This window comes from Scyliorhinus torazame, chromosome 10 (genome assembly GCF_047496885.1).
Source record: "Scyliorhinus torazame isolate Kashiwa2021f chromosome 10, sScyTor2.1, whole genome shotgun sequence".
Classification (NCBI taxonomy): Eukaryota; Metazoa; Chordata; class Chondrichthyes; order Carcharhiniformes; family Scyliorhinidae; genus Scyliorhinus; species Scyliorhinus torazame.
In genome coordinates, this window is record NC_092716.1 from 1,541,044 (window position 1) to 1,567,202 (window position 26,159).

The 26,159-nt window shown below is 54.7% G+C and overlaps 1 protein-coding gene across 10 annotated transcripts in view; it reads right to left on the reverse strand.

The window, feature by feature from the left end:
- acsf3 (acyl-CoA synthetase family member 3) overlaps positions 1 to 26,159 on the reverse strand; it is a 125,536-nt gene that overhangs the window by 81,509 nt on the left and 17,868 nt on the right. For all 10 annotated transcript variants that reach the window (XM_072517720.1, XM_072517723.1, XM_072517722.1 and 7 more), the window contains exons 3-5: positions 16,428 to 16,583; positions 10,677 to 10,840; positions 5,478 to 5,623 (exon numbers count right to left, since the gene is read on the reverse strand). In XM_072517720.1, coding sequence (XP_072373821.1) covers positions 5,478 to 5,623; positions 10,677 to 10,840; positions 16,428 to 16,583 — 466 coding nt within the window. The remainder of the gene's footprint in view (positions 1 to 5,477; positions 5,624 to 10,676; positions 10,841 to 16,427; positions 16,584 to 26,159) is intronic.

A 26,159-nucleotide genomic window follows, 5' to 3' on the forward strand; every position in this document is an offset into this window, starting at 1 on the left:
ATACAGTAAACACTGTTTGCGTATCATTAGCGGGCCCGCCCTGGTATTCTCCGAGGCCTTCACGATTCTCGCCCTTCGATAGTCCAAGTTCCCGATGTCGAGATTCACTTGTGGTTTTGAAAATCGTGAAACTGGCATCATGGCTGATGAGGGTAAGACACGGAGAGGCACGACGGTGGGCTCATGGGCTGTACACTGGTCGGGCTGGCTGTGTGCCCCCCCCCCCCCCCCCCGGGACTGGAGTGGTGTCCAGTCTCGGACCACCATTGCCGCGGCCTGCAAGGCAGCCATCTTGCTGTGCACCCCACTGACCACCCACCTTGGACCCTGGTTGTGCAGAGTGACACCGGCCGTATGGGTGACACCGGCCGTATGGGTGACACCGGCCGTATGGGTGACACCGGCCGTATGGGTGACACCGGCCGTATGGGTGACACCGGCCGTATGGGTGACACCGGCCGTATGGGTGACACCGGCCGTATGGGTGACACCGGCCGTATGGGTGACACCGGCCGTATGGGTGACACCGGCTGTATGGGTGACACCGGCCGTATGGGTGTCCCCACCCCACTCCAACCCCCACCCAAGCACTCCACCCTCTGCCACACACCCAACCCAGAAGCCACCTGCTGGCGGTCCACCCAGGGCAATGTCCACTGTAGCTCCCATGGGGGCCGCAATGCATACCCCTGGCGAGGACAGTGCCAGCCTGCGGTACCCCTGGAAGCAGGGCCAGGCGCCAGGGCCAGAGGCCCCCACGATGCCTGCCACCGATGCAGCCAGGGGTGCACAGATGGGGGGGGGGGGGGGGTGAGTACATGCAGGGACATAGCCCACAGTGCCAACCGGGTCCACCATGTAGCCCGGTGCACATGGCTGGGCGTGAGCGTACGCACCATGCTTTCACCCCCTGCAGAAATTGGAATACAACCAGCAATGGGGGCCTTCCTGCTGGCCGCTGCAGCCCTGTGGGATGCCCTGCGACTGTTTGCGTTGGAGCTGCTCGAGCAGGAGGAAGCTGCAACAGCGGAGCATGCCACAGCGGGACAGGTGGCAGCCGCCCAGGTTGGAGATCCGGCCGCCCAACAGGCAGAGGAGGTGCCACCAAGGAGGTGCTGCATGAGGCCTCGTGTTTGCCAGCACTGCATGACTGGGCCGGGCATGAAGTCGCAGACACCGGCTGAGCAGGGAGACAGTGCGACATATCTGCCAGGTGATGGAACACCCGGCACCGTGGGAGGACACCCACTCCCGGCCATCAAGGTGATGGACGCCCTGAAACGTTTACACGATGGGGTCCTTCCAGGCGCTGAGTAGGGTCCTGTCCTGGATCTCACAGACCTTGTGCACAGGTGCATCCGCGCTGTCAGAGAGGCCCTGTATGTCCAGGTGGCTCAATACATCCACTTCAATGTGGACCGAGCCCACCAGGCTGCCCGGGCAGTGGGATTCGCTGCCATCGTGACTTGGGGGTGATTGACGGGATGCATGCCCCCCTACAGATGACAGGCCGTTCGACACAACCAAAAGGGTTTACGCTGAATGATCGTGCGGCTGAAATGTACCATCAGATGTGCATCATTCATCTCTGCGCCCGATACCCGGGCAGTGTGCACAACGCCTTCACCCTGACACACTCGACGATTCCTGACATGTTCAAGACGCTCCCACGGGCGACAGGGGTTACCCACTGAGGTTGCAGTTGATGACGGTTATCGGGTGGCCACAGACCGAAGCGGGGACCCGCTAAAATGACGCCTATACAGCGACCAGGGGTGTGGTCAGGTGGCAGGCTAGGGAGGCTGCACGACCTGTGCGCCACGGCCAACGCGCACGGGACGCTCTGATCGCCTCTCGGTTTTCCAACTCCTTTGACAAGTGGTCATCTGGACTCGAACGTTGGCTCTTTTCTCTCCTTACAGATGCTGCCAGACCTGCTGAGATTTTCCAGCATTTTCTCTTTTGGTTTCAAATTCCAGCATCTGCAGTAATTTGCTTTCACTTATTGAATGGTTTGGTGGACTATACACATTCATTAACAAGGTTTCCCCAGATAGAAGTCCCTCGATTATCACATATCGAGCCCCCTTGTCCTTCACACAGTTCTCTACTTTGAAAGGCACATTTTTGTTGACTAACACGGCGACATCCAATCCTGCTTCAAATTTAGATGCTCCTCGTCATCTAAATGAGTTTCCTGCAACAAAGCTACACCAACTTTCTCTTTTTTAAGGAAAGATCTTTTTCTCTGGATTGGATTTTGTCACGTGTACCGAGGTACAGTGAAAGGTATCAGATAATAAGCAGTTATTTTATTCTTCCTGCCAAAATTGAACATTTCATATTTTCCCCCATCATGCTGCATTTTCCAGATCTTAGTCCACTTGCCACTGGCAGAATTGTCGGCACAGCCGTGCCGCCCTGTCCCGTGTCGGCACAGCCGTGCCGCCCTGTCCCGTGTCGGCACAGCCGTGCTGCCCTGTCCCGTGTCGGCACAGCCGTGCCGCCCTGTCCCGTGTTGGCACAGCCGTGCTGCCCTGTCCCGTGTCGGCACAGCCGTGCTGCCCTGTCCCGTGTCGGCACAGCCGTGCTGCCCTGTCCCGTGTCGGCACAGCCGTGCCGCCCTGTCCCATGATGGCACAGCCGTGCTGCCCTGTCCCGTGTCGGCACAGCCGTGCTGCCCTGTCCCGTGTTGGCACAGCCGTGCTGCCCTGTCCCGTGTCGGCACAGCCGTGCTGCCCTGTCCCGTGTCGGCACAGCCGTGCTGCCCTGTCCCGTGTCGGCACAGCCGTGCCGCCCTGTCCCATGATGGCACAGCCGTGCTGCCCTGTCCCGTGTCGGCACAGCCGTGCCGCCCTGTCCCGTGTCGGCACAGCCGTGCCGCCCTGTCCCGTGTCGGCACAGCCGTGCTGCCCTGTCCCGTGTTGGCACAGCCGTGCTGCCCTGTCCCGTGTTGGCACAGCCGTGCTGCCCTGTCCCGTGTTGGCACAGCCGTGCTGCCCTGTCCCATGATGGCACAGCCGTGCTGCCCTGTCCCGTGTTGGCACAGCCGTGCTGCCCTGTCCCGTGTCGGCACAGCCGTGCTGCCCTGTCCCATGATGGCACAGCCGTGCTGCCCTGTCCCGTGTTGGCACAGCCGTGCTGCCCTGTCCCATGATGGCACAGCCGTGCTGCCCTGTCCCGTGTTGGCACAGCCGTGCTGCCCTGTCCCATGATGGCACAGCCGTGCTGCCCTGTCCCGTGATGGCACAGCCGTGCCGCCCTGTCCCGTGATGGCACAGCCGTGCCGCCCTGTCCCGTGTTGGCACAGCCTTGCTGCCCTGTCCCGTGTCGGCACAGCCGTGCTGCCCTGTCCCGTGATGGCACAGCCGTGCCGCCCTGTCCCGTGATGGCACAGCCGTGCCGCCCTGTCCCGTGTCGGCACAGCCGTGCTGCCCTGTCCCGTGTCGGCACAGCCGTGCTGCCCTGTCCCGTGTCGGCACAGCCGTGCTGCCCTGTCCCGTGATGGCACAGCCGTGCCGCCCTGTCCCGTGATGGCACAGCCTTGCTGCCCTGTCCCGTGTTGGCACAGCCGTGCCGCCCTGTCCCGTGTGCTGATTTCGAGACAAGGCCTCGTCAGAAGGGTAGAACTCGGGTGGGCTGCTGGCCACCGTCACCAGTCCATGGGACATATTCAGGTTGCCACCCAGTACCCTCTCCTCCCGCTCGGTGCCCATAGGGCCCTGGGGTTCACCTTGGGATGAAGGGGCAGCTGGTTTGGGCTCCGGCTGCCCCTGCAGCATCTGGCTCTGCCAGCCCTGGCAGCCCCCTAATCTCTGCACCATGGCGTTGACACCCTCAGCGATGCTCCTCAATGACTGGGACACATCCCCCAGTGACCAGACCATGCTCTGCAGTGTCTCAGTCATGCCCACCTGTGACTGGGACAAGCTCCGCAGCACCTCGGCCATTCCCATCTGAGAGCGGGACATGTCCTGCAGAACCTCAGCAAGTTCAGTCTGGTCCTGGGTGACATTCCGCTGCGAGTCACAGTCCAGCGAGGCCCTCATGGCCATCACTGAGTGCACCACACCTTGGACACCTTCACTCATGGTGCCGACGTCGTGCACCAGGCTCTCCACTGCAGTCACCACCCCAGCAGTGTTGGCATTGGTGCCACGCATTGCAGGCGCCATCTCCTGCTCCAGTAGCCTCTGGGACTCCTCCAATCGGCCATGGACCTGCTGGAGTGTCGCTAACATCTCCGCCTGAATGCCCCGCCCGCTCCCTAACATCTCCATCAGCTCAGGGGTAGCATCTTCCATAGGTTCAGCACCTGGCTGGGACCCAGCTGGTCCTCCGAGTGCTGTCCCGCCTGGGGGTTCCTGCCTCCGCCTGATGTACATCAGCAACTGTGGCGTGCTCACTAGATTGTGCCCCAGAAGCCTGACCACTAACGCTCCCACCAGACGTGTGTGTATTTGCGCTGGCGAGGGGTGAGGATGACAGCTGAGATGTGTCGAACATGGCATCCTCGGGGGTGTCATGGGAGGGGCCGACCCGGCTGAGCCGCATCGTTGGTTGGAGATCCTGCAGGAGAATAGAGGTATGGCCAATGGGGGGGATGGGTCAGTCTGCATGGCAATAACAACTCACGTTTGACAGGCCCTCCGGGTGGGGTCCGGTGGATCCTCACCTCTGCGGTGTGCACCGACCGCCACGTTGATGACCGCTCGGCCCTCGGCCAGTCCCGTCACCTCCAGGACGAGTTCCTGGAAGGTGGTGATGATTCTGGTGTCCGGCACCGTTTGGGCCCGCCCCTTTTCAGCATGTTTATGACTCTGATGCCTTGCGTCACTTGGGGAGATCCTGCAAGGGGTGAAGGCTGCTGGCCAACCGGCGGGAGGCCTCTCCCAGCGCCCACCGGTTGCACCGCGCACGAGCGAGAGCCCAACGCGACCAGGGGATCGCGCTCCATAAATCTGATAGAAACCTAGCAAGTAACTGGTTCTTCCAGAGCCTAAACCAGTCTCTGAAGATACAAACCGTCACAAACACTTTGGGCAAGAACACCAGAATTGGGAGCAGGAATAGACCTTACGGCCGTCAAGCCTGCTCCACCATTCAATACAATCAGAGTGTATCATGGGTCTCAACTCTCCCACCCTCTCCCCAACACCCACGATTCTCTGACGCACCAAACCGCTGTCTATCCCAGACTGAATACAGTCACTGATGGAGCACCCACAACTTCCTGTGGTAAAGAACTCCAAAGATTCACAACCCTTTGAGAGAAGTCATATTTCCTCATTTTATTTCTAAATGATCGTCTCCTTGGCCAGAGAGTGTTCCCGGATGTTTTAGATTCCACAACCAACTGAAACAATCTTGCAGCGTTTACTCTATCAAACCCCAATTAAAGATAAAAAACTCTTGGCATTTTCTTGGATCACAGGCTCCCAGGTGCTCACTTTTTTAAAACCTTACTCTGGGCTTACCTGGAACACGGACTCCATGCACTGGGTTAGACAGAGCCATTCCTATCTCGGTCATCCCATATCGCTCCAACAGTGTGTGACCGCTGATTCCCTTCCATTTCTTTAGGATTGGTTCAGGAAGAGCAGCTGATCCTGAAACCATTAACCTTCAAAAGAAGGAGAATATAGTTAACAACTATCTTACTGCAAAGCCTCACTGATGTGAAGTTATTGAAGGCTATAAGGGGCAGTATCAGCATGGACACAAAAATAGCTCAGAGACAGAAACGGAGAGTTGTGATGATGAATCTGGGCAGCATGGTAGCATTGTGGATAGCACAATTGCTTCACAGCTCCAGGGTCCCAGGTTCGATTCCGGCTTGGGTCACTGTCTGTGCGGAGTCTGCACATCCTCCCCGTGTGTGCGTGGGTTTCCTCCGGGTGCTCCGGTTTCCTCCCACAGTCCAAAGATGTGCAGGTTAGGTGGATTGGCCATGATAAATTGCCCTTAGTGTCCAAAATTGCCCTTAGTGTTGGGTGGGGTTACTGGGTTATGGGGATAGGGGGGAGGTGTTGACCTGGTGTAGGGTGCTCTTTCCAAGAGCCGGTGCAGACTCGATGGGCCGAATGGCCTCCTTCTGCACTGTAAATTCTATGGTCTATGGCTGTTTTTCAGATTGGATAAAAGAATATAGTGGAGTTCCTCAAGCTTCAGTACGAGGACCATTGCTGCAGGCGGAAAACATTAGTGAGGTGGAGTTTGTACATTCTCCCCGTGTGTGCGTGGGTTTCCTCCGGGTGCTCCGGTTTCCTCCCACAGTCCAAAGATGTGCAGGTTAGGTGGATTGGCCATGAACAGTGTGCAGGACTACGGGGATAGGGTGCGGGCCTAGGTAGAGTGCTCTTTCGGAGAATCGGTGCAGACTTGATGGGCCGAATGGCCTCCTTCTGCACTATAGGAATTTATAGAAAACATTACTGGGAGTTGACTATAAGCCTCCAAGTAGTAGTGGCAAGGGAGGGGATGTAATTAAACTGGAAACTAGAGATGCATGTAACAAAGATGCTATAGTAATCATATTTAATCTACATATTGATTGGGCAAATAAAAATAGCAATACTACAGGAGATTAATTCTGGAGTGTGTTCGAGATGGGTTTTTAGACCAGCGTGTTGAGAAACCAACTCGGGAACATGCGATCTTTGATTTGGTATGATGTAATGAGAAGGAGTCAATTCATAATATTGCTTGCTGCTAATGGGAGAAATTACAATTGTAGATGTCAGGATTGGCAGATACCTTGGAGTTATAGAGATAGAGGAGCTTACAGACAAAGGAATGGCCGAGGCTATGGAGAGATTTCAACACAAGTACGACAATTTTAAAATTAAGGTGTCGCTTAACGTGGATGCCAACACACTGCGATGATGGGAAGGGAAACATTACTGAAAGGAAGGACAGCGGACAGGCAATTGCAGCAGTCAAGGAACACATAGGTGAACTCCAAAAGTTGTTTATTCCTATTTGGCGCAAGGGTAGAAAGGGAACTGTGGCCAAACCACGGCTTACAGGGGAAATTAGAGATAGTATTAGATTCAAAGAGGCAGCATACAAATTATCAAGAAAAAGCAATAGACCTGAGGATTGGGAACAGTTAAAATTCAGCAGGCAGACCAAGGGATTGATTCAGAAGAGGAAAATACAATTTGAAAGTAAGCTGGTGGGGAACGTAACAACTGACTGTGAAAGTTTCTATTGGTATGTAAAGAGAAAGAGATTGATAAAAACTAATGTAGGCCCCTTACAGTCAGAAACGTGGAAATTCATAACGGGGAACAAAGAAATGGCCGAGGAACTCAATTCTTCTGTCTTCACAAAGGCATGAATAATGTACCGGAAGTTTTGAGAAAACAAGTTTTAGTGAAGAGCTGAAGGAAATTAGTATTAGTAAAGAAATGGTTTTGGGGAAATTAATGGGATTGATGGTGGACAGATCTTCAGGGCCTGATAATCTTCATCCCCTGATAATCTTCATCCCAGAGTAGTTAAGGAAGTGGCCCTAGAAATAGTAGACCCATTGGTGGTCATTTTCCAAAATTCTTTGGTCTTTGGAATGGTTCCTACAGATTGGAGGGTAGCGAATGTGACCCCGCTATTCAAAAAGGGAGACATAGAAAACAGGGAACTACAGACCAGTGAGCCTAACGTCGGTAGTAGGGAAGTTGCCAGAGTCCATTATCAAGGATTTCATAGCACAACATTTGGAAAGCAGTGGTGTAATCGGATAAAGTCCGTACCAATAGATCTTTCCGTAATTAAGAAAGCAAATGCAATGTTGTCATTCATCTCAAGAGGCTTGGAATATAAAAGCAGGGATGTACTTCTGAAGCTTTATAAAACATTAGTTAGGCCCCATTTAGAATACTGTGAGCAATTTTGGGCCCCACACCTCAGGAAGGACATACTGGCACTGGAGCGGGTCCAGCGGAGATTCACACGGATGATCCCAGGAATGGTAGGCCTAACATACGATGAACGTCTGAGGATCCTGGGATTATATTCATTGGAGTTTAGGAGGTTGAGGGGAGATCTAATAGAAACTTACAAGATAATGAATGGCTTAGATAGGGTGGATGTAGGGAAGTTGTTTCCATTAGCAGGGGAGACTAGGACCCGGGGGCACAGCCTTAGAATAAAAGGGAGTCACTTTAGAACAGAGATGAGGAGAAATTTCTTCAGCCAGAGAGTGGTGGGTCTGTGGAATTCATTGCCACAGAGGGCGGTGGAGGCCGGGACGTTGAGTGTCTTTAAGACAGAAGTTGATAAATTCTTGATTTCTCGAGGAATTAAGGGCTATGGCGAGAGAGCGGGTAAATGGAGTTGAAATCAGCCATGATTGAATGGCGGAGTGGACTCGATGGGCCGAATGGCCTTACTTCCACTCCTATGTCTTATGGTCTTATGGTCTTAAAGTCGGCATGGATTTACGAAAGGAAGATCATGCTTGACAAATCGACTGGAATTCTTTGAAGATGTAACTAGTAGAGTTGACCAGGGAGAACCGGTGGATGTGGTTTATTTAGACTTTTAGAAGGCTTTCGACAAGGCTCACCTAGCAGATTACTATGTAAAGTTAAAGCACATGGGATTGCGGGTAGTGTCTTGAGATGGATTAAAAGATGGTTAGCAGACAGGAAGCAAAAAGTTGGAATAAATGGTATTTTTCTGATTGGTAGGCAGTGACTAGTGGGGTACTGCAGGGATCTTTGCTGGGACCCCAACTGTTCACATTATATATTAATGATTTGAACAAGGGAACTAAATGTGCTATCTCCAAATTTGTAGATGATACAAGGTTGGGTGGGAGGGTGAGCTGTGAGGAGGATGCAGAGATGCTTCAGTGGGATTTGGACAGGCTGAGTGAGTGGGCACATGCATGGCAGATGCAATATAATGTGGATAAATGTGAGGTTATCCGCTTTGGTAGCAAAAATATGAAGGCAGATTATTATTTGAATGGGTGTAAATTGAGAGAGGCGGATACTCAGCGAGACCTTGGTGTCCTCGTGCATCAGTCGCTGAAAGTAAGCGCGCAGGTACAGCAGGCAGTAAAGAAGACAAATGGTATGTTGGCCTTCATAGCGAGAGGATTTGAGTAGAGGAATAGAGATGTTTTACTGCAATTGGATAGGGCATTGGTGAGGCCACACCTGGAGTATTGTGAGCGGTTTTGGTGTCCTTATCTGAGGAAGGATGTTCTTGCTGTGGAGAGAGAGCAGCGAAGGTTTACCAGGCTGATTCCTGGGATGGCGGGACTGTCATACAAGGAGAGACTAAGTCGGTTAGGATTATATTCATTGGAGTTTAGAAGACTGAGAGGGGATCTCATAGAAACTACATAATTCTAACAGGATTGGACAGGGAAGATTCAGAAAGAATGTTCCTAATGATGGGGGAGACCAGAACTAGGGGTTATAGTTTGAGGATAAGGTGTAAATCTTTTAGGACTGAGGAGAGGAGATATTTCTTCACCCAGAGAGCGGTGAATCTGTGGAATTCGCTACCACAGAAAGTAGTTGAGGCCAAAATGCTGTGTGGTTTCAAGAAGGAATTAGATCCAGCTCTTGGGGCTAAAAGGATCAAGGGATTTGGGGGCAGGTGGGATCAAGGTGTTGAACTTGATGATCAGCCATGCTCATGATGAATGGCGGAGCATGCTCGAAGAGCCGAATGGCCTCCTTCTGCCTCTATTTTCTGTGTATATTTCTTTGTGAGTCAATGAGCCCAGGACTGGGAGAACAGGGCTTAGTGCAAGTTAGAGATGAGCAGAACAGTTTTAGAATCCACAGAATTCCTACCATGCAGAAGGAGGCCATTTGGCCCATCGAGTCTGAACCGACATTCAGAAAGAGCACGACCCTGCTCACCCCACCCTTTCCCTATAACCTGCACATACCTGGACACTAAGGACAATTTAGCATGGCCAATCCACCTAACCTGCACATCTTTGGATTCTGGGAGGAAATCGGAGCACCCGGAGGAAACCCACGCACACACGGGGAGAACATGCAATGAACTCTCAGTCACCAAAGGCTGGAAACGAACCTGTGTCCCTGATGCTGTGAGGCAGCAGTGCTAACCACTGTGCCACCTTGACCTCAAGTTCATGGAGGCTGGAAGATGGGAAGCCAGCTAAGATAGAGTTGGAAGAGTCAAGTCTAGAAGTAACATAAACATGGGTAAAATCTTGAAAGGTCGAGATTGAGCAAAAAAAGAAAAAATGTTAACAATTGTTTCAGTGTCAATAACCAGCGGGATACAGATTTGATGAAATTAGCAAAAGAATCCTAGGCAACAAGAGAATAACTTTCTTTAATCGAATGAGTGGATGGGATTTGGAATGCACTTTCCAACAGGCTGATGATTACAGATTAAAGAGCAATATTGCAGTGCTGTGTGGAAAGAAAGGATCAGTGGGTTAACCAAATCGCTGTCCAAAATGAAGTGGAAGCCTCAATGGCCGAATTGCCTGATTCTGTGATGTATTATTCCACAATTGTGTTATTCAAACCTTTTGTGACACCGAGTGATGTGAGTTAACCTCATTTAACACTTAATGATGTGAATTAAACCAGTGCAAGACTTGGTGTTGTCTGTTAAATTGACTTTAGGTACTTCAGCCAAAATCCTACTCCTGGTGACCAAGATTCTTCTTTTACCTGATGTTGCTCTGGCACACACTGTATATAAAGTCCTTTACATGGTTCTGTGTGAAGTGTTTGGTATGGTACTCGATGAGTTTGGCGTATATAGTAGGTACTGCCATGAACAAATTGACTCGTGGAGCTTCTGTGTTATCAGTTTTCAGCAGATAGTCCCAAACCTTGGAAGGAAAGAAACGAGACGGGTGAGAAACGCAATTTGTTTGGCAGTTTCATTTTCTCTATCAGTCCTGGTAACAGGCAAAATATCTGAAGGGATTCCTTCGTACTTCTCCTGTCTGCCATTCTACTGGACAGGATGTGAGTCAGAGGCAGATTAATCAAGGTGCACTCACACCTTCAACAGCTTCAGCACCATTAACAGCCCAAAGGTGCTTTACAGACAAACACAGAAAAAAACACACTTCAAATGAAATAATTCTAAAACAATGTGAACAACAAAAAAGGTGAAATGAAAAAGAGAGCACAAGGAACCAAATACCTCAAATGAGGCGCTGGACAAAAGTTCAACATAACGAGAGAGCCATAGGAGAGAAAGAAACATTGTGTAACAAGGAAGGGGAGCAGGAGGCAACGAACACCACACAGAGAAACCAAAAACTTACATTATTACAACAGTCAAAGCTTCTCTGGAGAATTACGAATGTTTGAGAATTTTTTTTTCCTTCTGTACTTTAAAAAAAAAAATTTCAAGAACCCAATTCATTTTTTCCAATTAAGGGGCAATTTAGCGTGGCCAATTCACCTACCCTGCACATCTTTGAGTTGTGGGGGAAAAACCCACGCAAACACGGGGAGAATGTGCAAACTCCACACAGACAGTGACCCAGAGCCGGGATCGAACCTGGGACCTCGGCGCAGTGAGGCAGCGGTGCTAACCACTGTGCCGCATGCCGCCCCTTTTCCTCCCGTACTAAGAAGACAGCAGTGAATTCAGGGTCACTGGTAGCTCACTCAAGTGGCCAGTTCGTGTGGACAGTGAGTGTCAGCAAGGTTGTACCACCATGAAAGGCAGCAGAGCTGCCCACACAGTGACCACAGGAGCTGGCTGCCATTTCTAACATGTTGACTGCAGAGATTTAAGTTAAAACTTGTGCTGTTAATTACAAGGCTCCCCAAAACTGCACCAAGTGCAAACTTAGTGCCAAGTATGTCTCATCAGAAAAAGCTCTGAATTGCAGTTTATTGCTCCACGCTTGGGGAAAGTCACATCTGTAAGTACAGCTCAGGCAATTAAGTCACTCGGATTACAATAAACAAAGTGATGTTAGGTCATCATACAACCTGGACAGTTTAACAGTAAAGAGGCTTTCAATGTTGCAACCAAACTATTGACTGCAGATGAGAGGGGGCAGTGCAAGCAGGTCCAGTACACTCTCGTTTTTACCTTTTTGCATTACTTCCAATCTTCTCAATATACACATGAATTAAATGAGAGCAAAGATGGTATTGGCACTGCGGCTGGAGTCAGGTTGAATTCAGCCAATATGAAAGGCAAAGGAAACTGAAGACTGAAATTCTCAATAGTGTTCGGACCCAAGAGCAGACCCCAGTTTTTGTTCGGATAGCAGACAAGAACCTCAATTTGCAATTTGTAAAACTGTGAGGGTCAGTACTGAGGGAGTGCCGCACTGTCAGAGGGTCAGTACTGAGGGAGTACTGCACTGTCAGCGGGTCAGTACTGAGGGAGTGCTGCACTGTCAGAGGGTCAGTACTGAGGGAGTGCTGCACTGTCAGAGGGTCAGTACTGAGGGAGTGCCGCACTGTCAGAGGGTCAGTACTGAGGGAGTGCTGCACTGTCAGAGGGTCAGTACTGAGGGAGTGCTGCACTATCAGAGGGTCAGCACTGAGAGAGTGCTGCACTATCAGAGGGTCAGTACTGAGGGAGTGCTGCACTGTCAGAGGGTCAGTACTGAGGGAGTGCTGCACAGTCAGAGGGTCAGTACTGAGGGAGTGCTGCACTGTCAGAGGGTCAGTACTGAGGGAGTGCTGCACTGTCAGAGGGTCAGTACTGAGGGAGTGCCGCACTGTCAGAGGGTCAGTACTGAGGGAGTGCTGCACTGTCAGAGGGTCAGTACTGAGGGAGTGCTGCACTGTCAGGGGGTCAGTGCTGAGGGAGTGCTGCACTGTCAGGGGTTCAGTACTGAGGGAGTACTGCACTATCAGAGGGTCAGTACTGAGGGAGTGCTGCACTATCAGAGGGTCAGTACTGAGGGAGTACTGCACTATCAGAGGGTCAGTACTGAGGGAGTGCCGCACTGTCAGAGGGTCAGTACTGAGGGAGTGCTGCACTGTCAGAGGGTCAGTACTGAGGGAGTGCTGCACTGTCAGAGTATCAGTACTGAGGGAGTGCTGCACTGTCAGAGGGTCAGTACTGAGGGAGTGCTGCACTGTCAGAGGGTCAGTACTGAGGGAGTGCCGCACTGTCAGAGGCTCAGTACTGAGGGAGTGCTGCACTGTCAGAGGGTCAGTACTGAGGGAGTGCTGCACCGTCAGAGGGTCAGTACTGAGGGAGTGCTGCACTGTTTGAGGGTCAGTACTGAGGGCGCGCCGCACTGTCAGAGGGTCAGTACTGAGGGAGTGCTGCACTGTCAGAGGGTCAGTACTGAGGGAGTGCCGCACTGTTTGAGGGTCAGTACTGAGGGAGCGCCGCACTGTCAGAGGGTCAGTACTGAGGGAGTGCCGCACTGTTTGAGGGTCAGTACTGAGGGAGCGCCGCACTGTCAGAGGGTCAGTACTGAGGGAGTGCCGCACTGTTTGAGGGTCAGTACTGAGGGAGCGCCGCACTGTCAGAGGGTCAGTACTGAGGGAGTGCTGCACAGTCAGAGGGTCAGTACTGAGGGAGTGCTGCACTGTCAGAGGGTCAGTAGTGAGGGAGTGCTGCACAGTCAGAGGGTCAATACTGAGGGAGTGCTGCACTGTCAGAGGGTCAGTACTGAGGGAGCGCCGCACTGTCAGAGGGTCAGTACTGAGGGAGTGCCGCACTGTTTGAGGGTCAGTACTGAGGGAGCGCCCACTGTCAGAGGGTCAGTACTGAGGGAGTGCCGCACTGTTTGAGGGTCAGTACTGAGGGAGCGCCGCACTGTCAGAGGGTCAGTACTGAGGGAGTGCTGCACAGTCAGAGGGTCAGTACTGAGGGAGTGCTGCACTGTCAGAGGGTCAGTACTGAGGGAGTGCTGCACAGTCAGAGGGTCAATGCTGAGGGAGTGCTGCACTGTCAGAGGGTCAGTACTGAGGGAGTGCTGCATTGTCAGAGGGTCAGTACTGAGGGAGTGCTGCACTGTCAGAGGGTCAGTACTGAGGGAGTGCTGCACAGTCAGAGGGTCAGTACTGAGGGAGTGCTGCACTGTCAGAGGGTCAGTACTGAGGGAGCGCCGCACTGTCGGAGGATCAGTACTGATGCACTGTTTGAGGGTCAGTGCTTAGAGAGCGTGGTTACTCATTGACCAGAGGCCCCCCTTGCTGATTTATACATTAAAGTATCCATGGTATTATTGAAAGTTGAGCAGCAGGTTTTCTGAAAGAGGAGTAGCAGAACCTCTTTGAATTCTTTCCCCTTACCTAACACCATGTAATAAAGATTAACGCACGACTGTTCTTTGTGGGGTCAGACCAAGCAGAAATCCTACTGCATTTATCTACATTACAACCATGACTTTATCACTGAAATATGTTCCTGTTAGATGAGTAGTTTTGAGATCTTTCAGAGAGATGTGAGAAGGAATCAAATCGAGACTATCCTCCTTGCTATTTACACCACCAATTTTGGTATCATCCATGAACTTACTGATCAACCCTCCTACATTCGTGTCTAAATCAGTTATGTAAACCCCAAACAGTAAGGCTCCAACACTGATGCCTCTGAGACCCCACTGGACACAGGCTTCCAGTCAGAAAAACACCCCTCGACCATCAAACTCTGCTTCCTGCCACGCAACCAATTTTGGATCCAATTTGCCAAAATGCTTGGATTCCATGGGCTCTTACCTTCACTATCAGTCTCCCATGTGGGACCTCAACAAAAGCCTTGCTGAAGTCCCAAGTAGACTGTCTGGTGCATTTCCCTCATCGACACACCTGGTCACTTCTTCAAAAAATTCAATCAGGTTGGTCAGACATGACCTCCACATGACCTCCCCTTAACCAAACCATGCTGACTATTCTTGATTAATCCCGGCCTCTCCAAATGCAGAATCATTCTGTCTCTCAGAATTACTTCCAATAGTTTCCCCACCCCTGAGGTTAGACTGGCTCACCAGTATTTTCCTGATTTATCCCTTTCTGAATAATGGTACAACATTGGCAATCCTCCGGCACCCCTCCTGTCACCAGGGAGGAAGTGAAAAATATTGCCAGCGCCCCTGCTATTTCCTCTCTTGCCTCACTCATCTGGCCCTGGAGACTTGTCTATTTTTAAGCATGACAGACTTCTCAGAACTTCCTCTATAAACACAGAATTAACCATAATTATGAACACAGTAATAGGTTTCCAATTAACAGTTAAAACTGTTCTTAAATAACAGGGGAAAATAACTTTCACTCCCTATCTATACCAGCCACCAAATATTCTAATTAAGCACCACAATATAGCTCAAATGCCACTTTTAAATAAAGTTAGCAATAAGAGTTATTTGCTTCTCTGTGCTGACCCTAGGAGAGAGACCCTTTCAGGAATGACTGAAAATCCTTCTTGTCAGACTCAAATCCCATGACAAACTGCAAAAGATACAGACCTGGCTCCTCCAATTAATTACATCATCTGTATCCCAAGCATAAAGATCCTCCAATCGCCTCCCACTAAGTTGTCCCACAACCTACTAAGCTGGAACTAAACGCAAACCCTCTTAAATTATCTACACCCCAGGAAACCCCCTAACCATCAACAATATTCCATTAGCCATCTATATACAAACAAGTATACCACATCCACTGGCTCCCCCCTCGTCAACTCTACTAGTTACATCCTCGTACATATACTGTACAATATACAATCAGAAAAACAGACTGAACCCTCACTCCATATACTGTACAATTTACAATCAGAAATACAGACTGAACCGACAGTACATATACTGTATAATACACAATCCGAGACAAAAACTGACCCCTCACTCTGTACAGTGTACAATTTACAATCAGAAATACAGACTGACCCCTCATTCTGTACAGTGTACAATTTACAATCAGATATATAGACTGAACCCTCACTCTGGGCAGCACGGTAGTACAGTGGTTAGCACTATGGCTTCACAACGGTAGGGTCCCAGGTTTGATTCCTGGCTTGGGTCACTGTGCGGAGTCTACCCGTTCTCCCCGTGTCTGCGTGGGTTTCCTCCGGGTGCTCCGGTTTCCTCCCACAGTCCAAAGATGTGCAGGTTAGGTGGACTGGCCACAATAAATTGCCCTTAGTGTCCAAAAAGGTTGGGCGGGGTTGCTGGGTTACTGGAATAGGGTGGAGGCATGGGCTTAGGTAGGGTACTCTTTCCAAGGGCCGGTGCAGGCCCGATGGGCCGAATGGCCTCCTTCTGCCCTGTAAATTCTATGATTCCATATACTGTACAATTTACAATCAGAAACAGAGATTGAACCCTCACACTGTACAGTGTATAATGATTAATGTGATCCAGGAGGTTAACTGATGCAATCATTAATTTTTAACCATTAGTGAATCCAGTGATAGAATTCTTTCATTCTAAATTCATCAGACTTCACTCTTTAAGAATTGCGCTTACACATTTCCCAACTTACCCGTCGGGTGTTGAATTCTGGGAGCATCACACAGGTAGCCCCAACCCAGAGAGGGCACATTAGTTTATTGATAACTCCGTGAAAATGATTTAGTGGTAGAACGTGGAGAATCACATCATCCTGGTTCCATTCCCATTGCCTCACCAGGGTAGTCACCTGTGGAGATAGAAATTTAGTGATTCCCAACACGCACAGGACACACATTCCCTGTGCAGAGTCGGTGCCTGCCCGCTCGCAGTTAGCGCAAACCCCCGGAGGCACAGTCTGAACATCCCGTCCCCATGGCACAGTCTGAACACCCTCTCCCTGTGGCACAGTCTGAACACCCCGTCCCCGTGGCACAGTCTGAACACCCCGTCCCCATGGCACAGTCTGAACACCCTCTCCCTGTGGCACAGTCTGCTCGCCCCCTCCCCGTGGCACAGTCTGCACGCCCCCTCCCAATGGCAGTCTGCTCGCCCCCTCCCCATGGCACAGTCTGCTCGCCCCCTCCCTGTGGCACAGTCTGCTCGCCCCCTCCCTGTGGCACAGTCTGCTCACCCCCTCCCCGTGGCACAGTCTGCTCGCCCCCTCCCTGTGGCACAGTCTGCACGCCCCCTCCCTGTGGCACAGTCTGCTCGCCCCCTCCCTGTGGCACAGTCTGCTCGCCCCCTCCCCCTGGCACAGTCTGCTCGCCCCGTCCCTGTGGCACAGTCTGAACGCCCCCTCCCTGTGGCACAGTCCGCACACCCCCTCCCTGTGGCACAGTCTGCTCGCCCCCTCCCTGTGGCACAGTCTGCACACCCCCTCCCTGTGGCACAGTCTGCTCGCCCCCTCCCCGTGGCTCAGTCTGCTCGCCCCCTCCCTGTGGCACAGTCTGCTCGCCCCCTCCCTGTGGTACAGTCTGCTCGCCCCCTCCCTGTGGCACAGTCTGCACGCCCCCTCCCTGTGGCACAGTCTGCTCGCCCCCTCCCTGTGGCACAGTCTGCTCGCCCCCTCCCTGTGGCACAGTCTGCTCGCCCCCTCCCTGTGGCACAGTCTGCACGCCCCCTCCCTGTGGCACAGTCTGCTCGCCCCCTCCCTGTGGCACAGTCTGCACGCCCCCTCCCTGTGGCACAGTCTGCTCGCCCCCTCCCTGTGGCACAGTCTGCTCGCCCCCTCCCCGTGGCACAGTCTGCTCGCCCCCTCCCTGTGGCACAGTCTGCTCGCCCCCTCCCCGTGGCACAGTCTGCTCGCCCCCTCCCTGTGGCACAGTCTCAACGCCCCCTCCCCGTGGCACAGTCTGCTCGCCCCCTCCCTGTGGCACAGTCTGCTCGCCCCCTCCCTGTGGTACAGTCTGCTCGCCCCCTCCCTGTGGCACAGTCTGCACACCCCCTCCCTGTGGCACAGTCTGCTCGCCCCCTCCCTGTGGCACAGTCTGCACACCCCCTCCCTGTGGCACAGTCTGCTCACCCGCTCCCTGTGGCACAGTCTGCACAACCCCTCCCTGTGGCACAGTCTGCTCGGCCCCTCCCTGTGGCACAGTCTGCTCGCCCCCTCCCTGTGGCACAGTCTGCTCGCCACCTCCCCGTGGCACAGTCTGCTCGCCCCCTCCCTGTGGCACAGTCTGCTCGCCCCCTCCCTGTGGCACAGTCTGCACACCCGCTCCCTGTGGCACAGTCTGCTCACCCCCTCCCTGTGGCACAGTCTGCACACCCCCTCCCCGTGGCACAGTCTGCTCGCCCCCTCCCTGTGGCACAGTCTGCTCGCCCCCTCCCTGTGGCACAGTCTGCTCGCCCCCTCCCTGTGGCACAGTCTGCTCGCCCCCTCCCTGTGGCTCAGTCTGCTCGCCCCCTCCCTGTGGCTCAGTCTGAACGCCCGCTCCCTGTGGCACAGTCTGCTCACCCCCTCCCTGTGGCACAGTCTGCTCGCCCACTCCCCGTGGCACAGTCTGCTCGCCCACTCCCCGTGGCACAGTCTGCTCGCCCCCTCCCTGTGGCACAGTCTGCTCGCCCCCTCCCAGTGGCAGTCTGCTCGCCCACTCCCCGTAGCACAGTCTGCTCGCCCCCTCCCTGGGGCACAGTCTGCTCGCCCCCTCCCTGTGGCTCAGTCTGCTCGCCCCCTCCCTGTGGCACAGTCTGAACGCCCCCTCCCTGTGGCACAGTCTGAACGCCCCCTCCCCGTGGCACAGTCTGCTCGCCCCCTCCCCCGGCACAGTCTGCTCGCCCCCTCCCTGTGGCACAGTCTGAACGCCCCCTCCCTGTGGCACAGTCTGCTCGCCCCCTCCCTGTGGCACAGTCTGCACACCCGCTCCCTGTGGCACAGTCTGCTCACCCCCTCCCTGTGGCACAGTCTGCACACCCCCTCCCCGTGGCACAGTCTGCTCGCCCCCTCCCTGTGGCACAGTCTGCTCGCCCCCTCCCTGTGGCACAGTCTGCTCGCCCCCTCCCTGTGGCACAGTCTGCTCGCCCCCTCCCTGTGTCTCAGTCTACTCGCCCCCTCCCTGTGGCTCAGTCTGAACGCCTGCTCCCTGTGGCACAGTCTGCTCACCCCCTCCCTGTGGCACAGTCTGCTCGCCCACTCCCCGTGGCACAGTCTGCTCGCCCACTCCCCGTGGCACAGTCTGCTCGCCCCCTCCCTGTGGCACAGTCTGCTCGCCCCCTCCCAGTGGCAGTCTGCTCGCCCACTCCCCGTGGCACAGTCTGCTCGCCCCCTCCCTGTGGCACAGTCTGCTCGCCCCCTCCCTGTGGCTCAGTCTGCTCGCCCCCTCCCTGTGGCACAGTCTGCTCGCCCCCTTCGCTGTGGCACAGTCTGAACACCCCCTCCCCCTGGCACAGTCTGCTCGCCCCCTTCGCTGTGGCACAGTCTGAACACCCCCTCCCCCTGGCACAGTCTGCTCGCCCCCTCCCTGTGGCACAGTCTGCTCGCCCCCTCCCCGTGGCACAGTCTGCTCGCCCCCTCCCTGTGGCACAGTCTGCTCGCCCCCTCCCTGTGGCACAGTCTGCTCGCCCCCTCCCCGTGGCACAGTCTGCTCGCCCCCTCCCTGTGGCACAGTCTGCTCGCCCCCTCCCTGTGGCACAGTCTGCTCGCCCACTCCCCGTGGCACAGTCTGCTCGCCCACTCCCCGTGGCACAATCTGCTCGCCCCCTCCCAGTGGCAGTCTGCTCGGCCCCTCCCTGTGGCACAGTCTGCTCGCCCCCTCCTTGTGGCACAGTCTGCTCGCCCCCTCCCTGTGGCACAGTCTGCACACCCCCTCCCTGTGGCACAGTCTGAACGCCCCCTCCCTGTGGCACAGTCTGCTCGCCCCCTCCCTGTGGCACAGTCTGCTCGCCCCCTCCTTGTGGCACAGTCTGCTCGCCCCCTCCCTGTGGCACAGTCTGCTCGCCCCCTCCTTGTGGCACAGTCTGCTCGCCCCCTCCTTGTGGCACAGTCTGAACGCCCCCTCCCTGTGGCACAGTCTGAACGCCCCCTCCCAGTGGCACAGTCTGCTCGCCCCCTCCCAGTGGCACAGTCTGCTCGCCCCCTCCTTGTGGCACAGTCTGAACGCCCCCTCCCTGTGGCACAGTCTGAACGCCCCCTCCCAGTGGCTCAGTCTGAACGCCCCCTCCCTGTGGCACAGTCTGCTCGCCCCCTCCTTGTGGCACAGTCTGCTCGCCCCCTCCCTGTGGCACAGTCTGCTCGCCCCCTCCTTGTGGCACAGTCTGCTCGCCCCCTCCTTGTGGCACAGTCTGAACGCCCCCTCCCTGTGGCACAGTCTGAACGCCCCCTCCCAGTGGCACAGTCTGCTCGCCCCCTCCCTGTGGCACAGTCTGCTCGCCCCCTCCTTGTGGCACAGTCTGCTCGCCCCCTCCCTGTGGCTAAGTCTGAACGCCCCCTCCCTGTGGCACAGTCTGCTCGCCCCCTCCCTGTGGCACAGTCTGAACGCCCCCTCCCCGTGGCACAGTCTGCTCGCCCCCTCCCTGTGGCACAGTCTGCTCGCCCCCTCCCAGTGGCACAGTCTGCTCACCCGCTCCCCGAGGCACAGCCTGCTCGCCCCCTCCCCGTGGCACAGTCTGCTCACCCGCTCCCCGAGGCACAGCCTGCTCGCCCCCTCGCTGTGGCACAGTCTGCTCGCCCCCTCCCTGTGGCACAGCAGGTACAGCAGTGTACACAGCGGGCTGGGTTCACAGGTACAGCAGTGTACACAGTGGGCTGGGTTTACAGGTACAGCAGTGTACACAGTGAGCTGGGTTCACAGGTACAGCAGTGTACACAGTGGGCTGGGTTTACAGGTACAGCAGTGTACACAGTGGGCTGGGTTTACAGGTACAGCAGTGTACACAGTGGGCTGGGTTTACAGGTTCAGCAGTGTACACAGCGGGCTGGGTTCGCAGATACAGCAGTGTACACAGCGGGCTGGGTTTACAGATACAGCAGTGTACACAGCGGGCTGGGTTCACAGGTACAGCGGTGTACACAGCGGGCTGGGTTCACAGATACAGCACTGTACACAGCGGGCTGGGTGCACAGGTACAGCAGTGTACACAGTGGGCTGGGTTCACAGATACAGCAGTGTACACAGTGGGCTGGGATCCGCGGTACAGCAGTGTACACAGTGAGCTGGGTTCACAGGTACAGCAGTTAACACAGTGGGCTGGGTTCACAGATACAGCAGTGTACACAGTGGGGTGGGTTCACAGGTACAGCAGTGTACACAGTGGGTTGGGATCACAGATACAGCAGTGTACACAGTGGGCTGGGTTCACAGATACAGCAGTGTACACAGTGGGCTGGGTTCACAGATACAGCAGTGTACACAGCGGGCTGGGTTCACAGATACAGCAATGCACACAGTGGGCTGGGTTCACAGGTACAGCAGTGTACACAGTGAGCTGGGTTCACAGGTACAGCAGTTAACACAGTGGGCTGGGTTCACAGATACAGCAGTGTACACAGTGGGCTGGGTTCACAGGTACAGCAGTGTACACAGTGGGCTGGGTTCACAGGTACAGCAGTGTACACAGTGGGCTGGGTTCACAGGTACAGCAGTATACACAGTGGGCTGGGTTCACAGATACAGCAATGCACACAGTGGGCTGGGTTCACAGGTACAGCAGTGTACACAGTGAGCTGGGTTCACAGGTACAGCAGTTAACACAGTGGGCTGGGTTCACAGATACAGCAGTGTACACAGTGGGCTGGGTTCACAGGTACAGCAGTGTACACAGTGGGCTGGGTGTACAGGTACAGCAGTGTACACAGCGGGCTTGGTTTACAGATGCAGCAGTGTACACAGCGGGCTGGGTTCACAGGTACAGCAGTGTACACAGTGGGCTGGGTTTACAGATACAGCAGTGTACACAGCGGGCTGGGTTCACAGGTACAGCAGTGTACACAGTGGGCTGGGTTTACAGATGCAGCAGTGTACACAGCGGGCTGGGTTCACAGGTACAGCAGTGTACACAGTGGGCTGGGTTTACAGATACAGCAGTGTACACAGCGGGCTGGGTTCACAGGTACAGCAGTGTACACAGTGGGCTGGGTTCACAGGTACAGCAGTGTACACAGCGGGCTGGGTTTACAGATGCAGCAGTGTACACAGCGGGCTGGGTTCACAGATACGGCAGTGTACACAGCGGGTTGGGTTCACAGGTACAGCAGTGTACACAGCGGGCTGGGTTCACAGGTACAGCAGTGTACACAGCGGGCTGGGTTCCCAGGTACAGCAGTGTAAACAGCGGGGTGGATTCCCAGGTACAGCAGTATACACAGTGAGCTGGGTTTACAGATACAGCAGTGTACACAGCGGGCTGGGTTCCCAGGTACAGCAGTGTACACAGCGGGCTGGATTCCCAGGTACAGCAGTGTACACAGCGGGCTGGGTTCCCAGGTACAGCAGTGTACACAGCGGGCTGGGTTCCCAGGTACAGCAGTGTACACAGTGGGCTGGGTTTACAGATACAGCAGTGTACACAGTGGGCTGGGTTTACAGATACAGCAGTGTACACAGCGGGCTGGGTTCCCAGGTACAGCAGTGTACACAGCGGGCTGGATTCACAGGTACAGCAGTGTACACAGTGGGCTGGGATCCCAGGTACAGCAGGGTACACAGTGGGCTGGGATCCCAGGTACAGCAGTGTACACAGCGGGCTGGGTTCACAGATACAGCAGTGTACACAGTGGGCTGGGATCCGCGGTACAGCAGTGTACACAGTGGGCTGGGATCCCTGGTACAGCAGTGTACACAGTGAGCTGGGATCCATGGTACAGCAGTGTACACAGTGGGCTGGGTTTACAGGTACAGCAGTGTACACAGTGGGCTGGGTTCACAGGTACAGCAGTGTACACAGTGGGCTGGGATCCATGGTACAGCAGTGTACACAGTGGGCTGGGTTTACAGGTACAGCAGTGTGCACAGCGGGCTGGGTTCGCAGGTACAGCAGTGTACACAGTGGGCTGGGTTCGCAGGTACAGCAGGGTACACAGTGGGCTGGGATCCGCGGTACAGCAGTGTACACAGTGGGCTGGGTTTACAGGTACAGCAGTGTGCACAGCGGGCTGGGTTCGCAGGTACAGCAGTGTACACAGTGGGCTGGGATCCGCGGTACAGCGGTGTACACAGTGGGCTGGGTTCACAGATACAGCAGTGTACACAGTGGGCTGGGATCCGCGGTACAGCAGTGTACACAGTGGGCTGGGTTCGCAGGTACAGCAGTGTACACAGTGGGCTGGGATCCGCGGTACAGCAGTGTACACAGTGGGCTGGGTTCGCAGGTACAGCAGTGTACACAGCGGGCTGGGTTCACAGGTACAGCAGTGTACACAGTGGGTTGGGATCACAGGTACAGCAGTGTACACAGCGGGCTGGGTTCGCAGGTACAGCAGTGTACACAGTGGGCTGGGTTCGCAGGTACAGCAGTGTACACAGCGGGCTGGGTTCACAGATACAGTGTACACAGTGGGCTGGGTTTACAGGTACAGCAGTGTACACAGCGGGCTGGGTTCGCAGGTACAGCAGTGTACACAGCGGGCTGGGTTCACAGATACAGCAGTGTACACAGCGGGCTGGATTCCCAGGTACAGCAGTGTACACAGCGGGCTGGGATCCGCGGTACAGCAATGTACACAGTGGGCTGGGTTTACAGGTACAGCAGTGTACACAGCGGGCTGGGTTTGCAGGTACAGCAGTGTACACAGTGGGCTGGGTTCGCAGGTACAGCAGTGTACACAGCGGGCTGGGTTCACAGATACAGCAGTGTACACAGTGGGCTGGGTTCACAGATACAGCAGTGTACACAGCGGACTGGATTCCCAGGTACAGCAGTGCACACAGTGGGCTGGGTTCACAGGTACAGCAGTGTACACAGTGGGCTGGGTTCACAGGTACAGCAGTGTACACAGTGGGCTGGGATCCCAGGTACAGCAGTGTACACAGTGGGCTGGGTTCACAGGTACAGCAATGTACACAGTGGGCTGGGTTCACAGGTACAGCAGTGTACACAGTGGGCTGGGTTCACAGGTACAGCAGTGTACACAGTGGGCTGGGTTCACAGGTACAGCAGTGTACACAGTGGGTTGGATTCCCAGGTACAGCAGTGCACACAGTGGGCTGGGTTCACAGGTACAGCAGTGTACACAGCGGGCTGGGATCACAGGTACAGCAGTGTACACAGTGGGTTGGATTCCCAGGTACAGCAGTGCACACAGTGGGCTGGGTTCACAGGTACAGCAGTGTACACAGTGGGCTGGGTTCACAGGTACAGCAGTGTACACAGTGGGCTGGCATCCGCGGTACAGCAGTGTACACAGAGAGCTGGGTTCACAGATACAGCAGTGTACACAGTGGGCTGGGATCCGCGGTAGAGCAGTGTACACAGTGGGCTGGGATCCCAGGTACAGCAGTGTACACAGCGGGCTGGGTTCACAGGTACAGCAGTGTACACAGTGGGCTGGGTTCACAGGTGCAGCAGTGTACACAGTGGACAGGGTTCACAGGTACAGTAGTGTACACAGCGCGCTGGGTTCACAGGTACAGCAGTGTACACAGTGAGCTGGGATCACAGATACAGCAGTGTACACAGTGGGCTGGGTTCACAGATACAGCAGTGTACACAGCGGGCTGGGTTCACAGGTACAGTAGTGTACACAGTGAGCTGGGTTTCCCAGGTACAGCAGTGTACACAGTGGGCTGGTTTCACAGGTACAGCAGTGTACACAGTGGGCAGGGTTCACAGGTACAGTAGTGTACACAGCGGGCTGGGTTCACAGGTACAGCAGTGTACACAGTGAGCGGGAATCACAGATACAGCAGTGTACACAGCGAGCTGGGTTCACAGATACAGCAGTGTACACAGCGGGCTGGGTTCACAGGTACAGCAGTGTACACAGCGGGCTGGGTTCACAGGTACAGCAGTGTACACAGCGGGCTGGGTTCACAGATACAGCAGTGTACACAGCGGGCTGGGTTCACAGGTACAGCAGTGTACACAGCGGACTGGATTCCCAGGTACAGCAGTGTACACAGTGGGCTTGCATCCGCGGTACAGCAGTGTACACAGTGAGCTGGGTTCACAGATACAGCAGTGTACACAGTGGGCTGGGTTCACAGATACAGCAGTGAACTGGGTTCACAGATACAGCAGTGTACACAGTGGGCTGGGATCCGCGGTAGAGCAGTGTACACAGTGGGCTGGGATCCCAGGTACAGCAGTGTACACAGCGGGCTGGGTTCACAGGTACAGCAGTGTACACAGTGGGCTGGGTTCACAGGTACAGTAGTGTACACAGTGGGCTGGGATCCCAGGTACAGCAGTGTACACAGTGGGCTGGGTTCACAGGTGCAGCAGTGTACACAGTGGACAGGGTTCACAGGTACAGTAGTGTACACAGCGCGCTGGGTTCACAGGTACAGCAGTGTACACAGTGAGCTGGGATCACAGATACAGCAGTGTACACAGTGGGCTGGGTTCACAGATACAGCAGTGTACACAGCGGGCTGGGTTCACAGGTACAGTAGTGTACACAGTGAGCTGGGTTTCCCAGGTACAGCAGTGTACACAGTGGGCTGGTTTCACAGGTACAGCAGTGTACACAGTGGGCAGGGTTCACAGGTACAGTAGTGTACACAGCGGGCTGGGTTCACAGGTACAGCAGTGTACACAGTGGGCTGGGATCCCAGGTACAGCAGTGTACACAGCGGGCTGGGTTCACAGGTACAGCAGTGTACACAGTGGGCTGGGTTCACAGGTACAGTAGTGTACACAGTGGGCTGGGATCCCAGGTACAGCAGTGTACACAGTGGGCTGGGTTCACAGGTGCAGCAGTGTACACAGTGGACAGGGTTCACAGGTACAGTAGTGTACACAGCGCGCTGGGTTCACAGGTACAGCAGTGTACACAGTGAGCTGGGATCACAGATACAGCAGTGTACACAGTGGGCTGGGTTCACAGATACAGCAGTGTACACAGCGGGCTGGGTTCACAGGTACAGTAGTGTACACAGTGAGCTGGGTTTCCCAGGTACAGCAGTGTACACAGTGGGCTGGTTTCACAGGTACAGCAGTGTACACAGTGGGCAGGGTTCACAGGTACAGTAGTGTACACAGCGGGCTGGGTTCACAGGTACAGCAGTGTACACAGTGAGCGGGAATCACAGATACAGCAGTGTACACAGCGAGCTGGGTTCACAGATACAGCAGTGTACACAGCGGGCTGGGTTCACAGGTACAGCAGTGTACACAGCGGGCTGGGTTCACAGGTACAGCAGTGTACACAGCGGGCTGGGTTCACAGATAC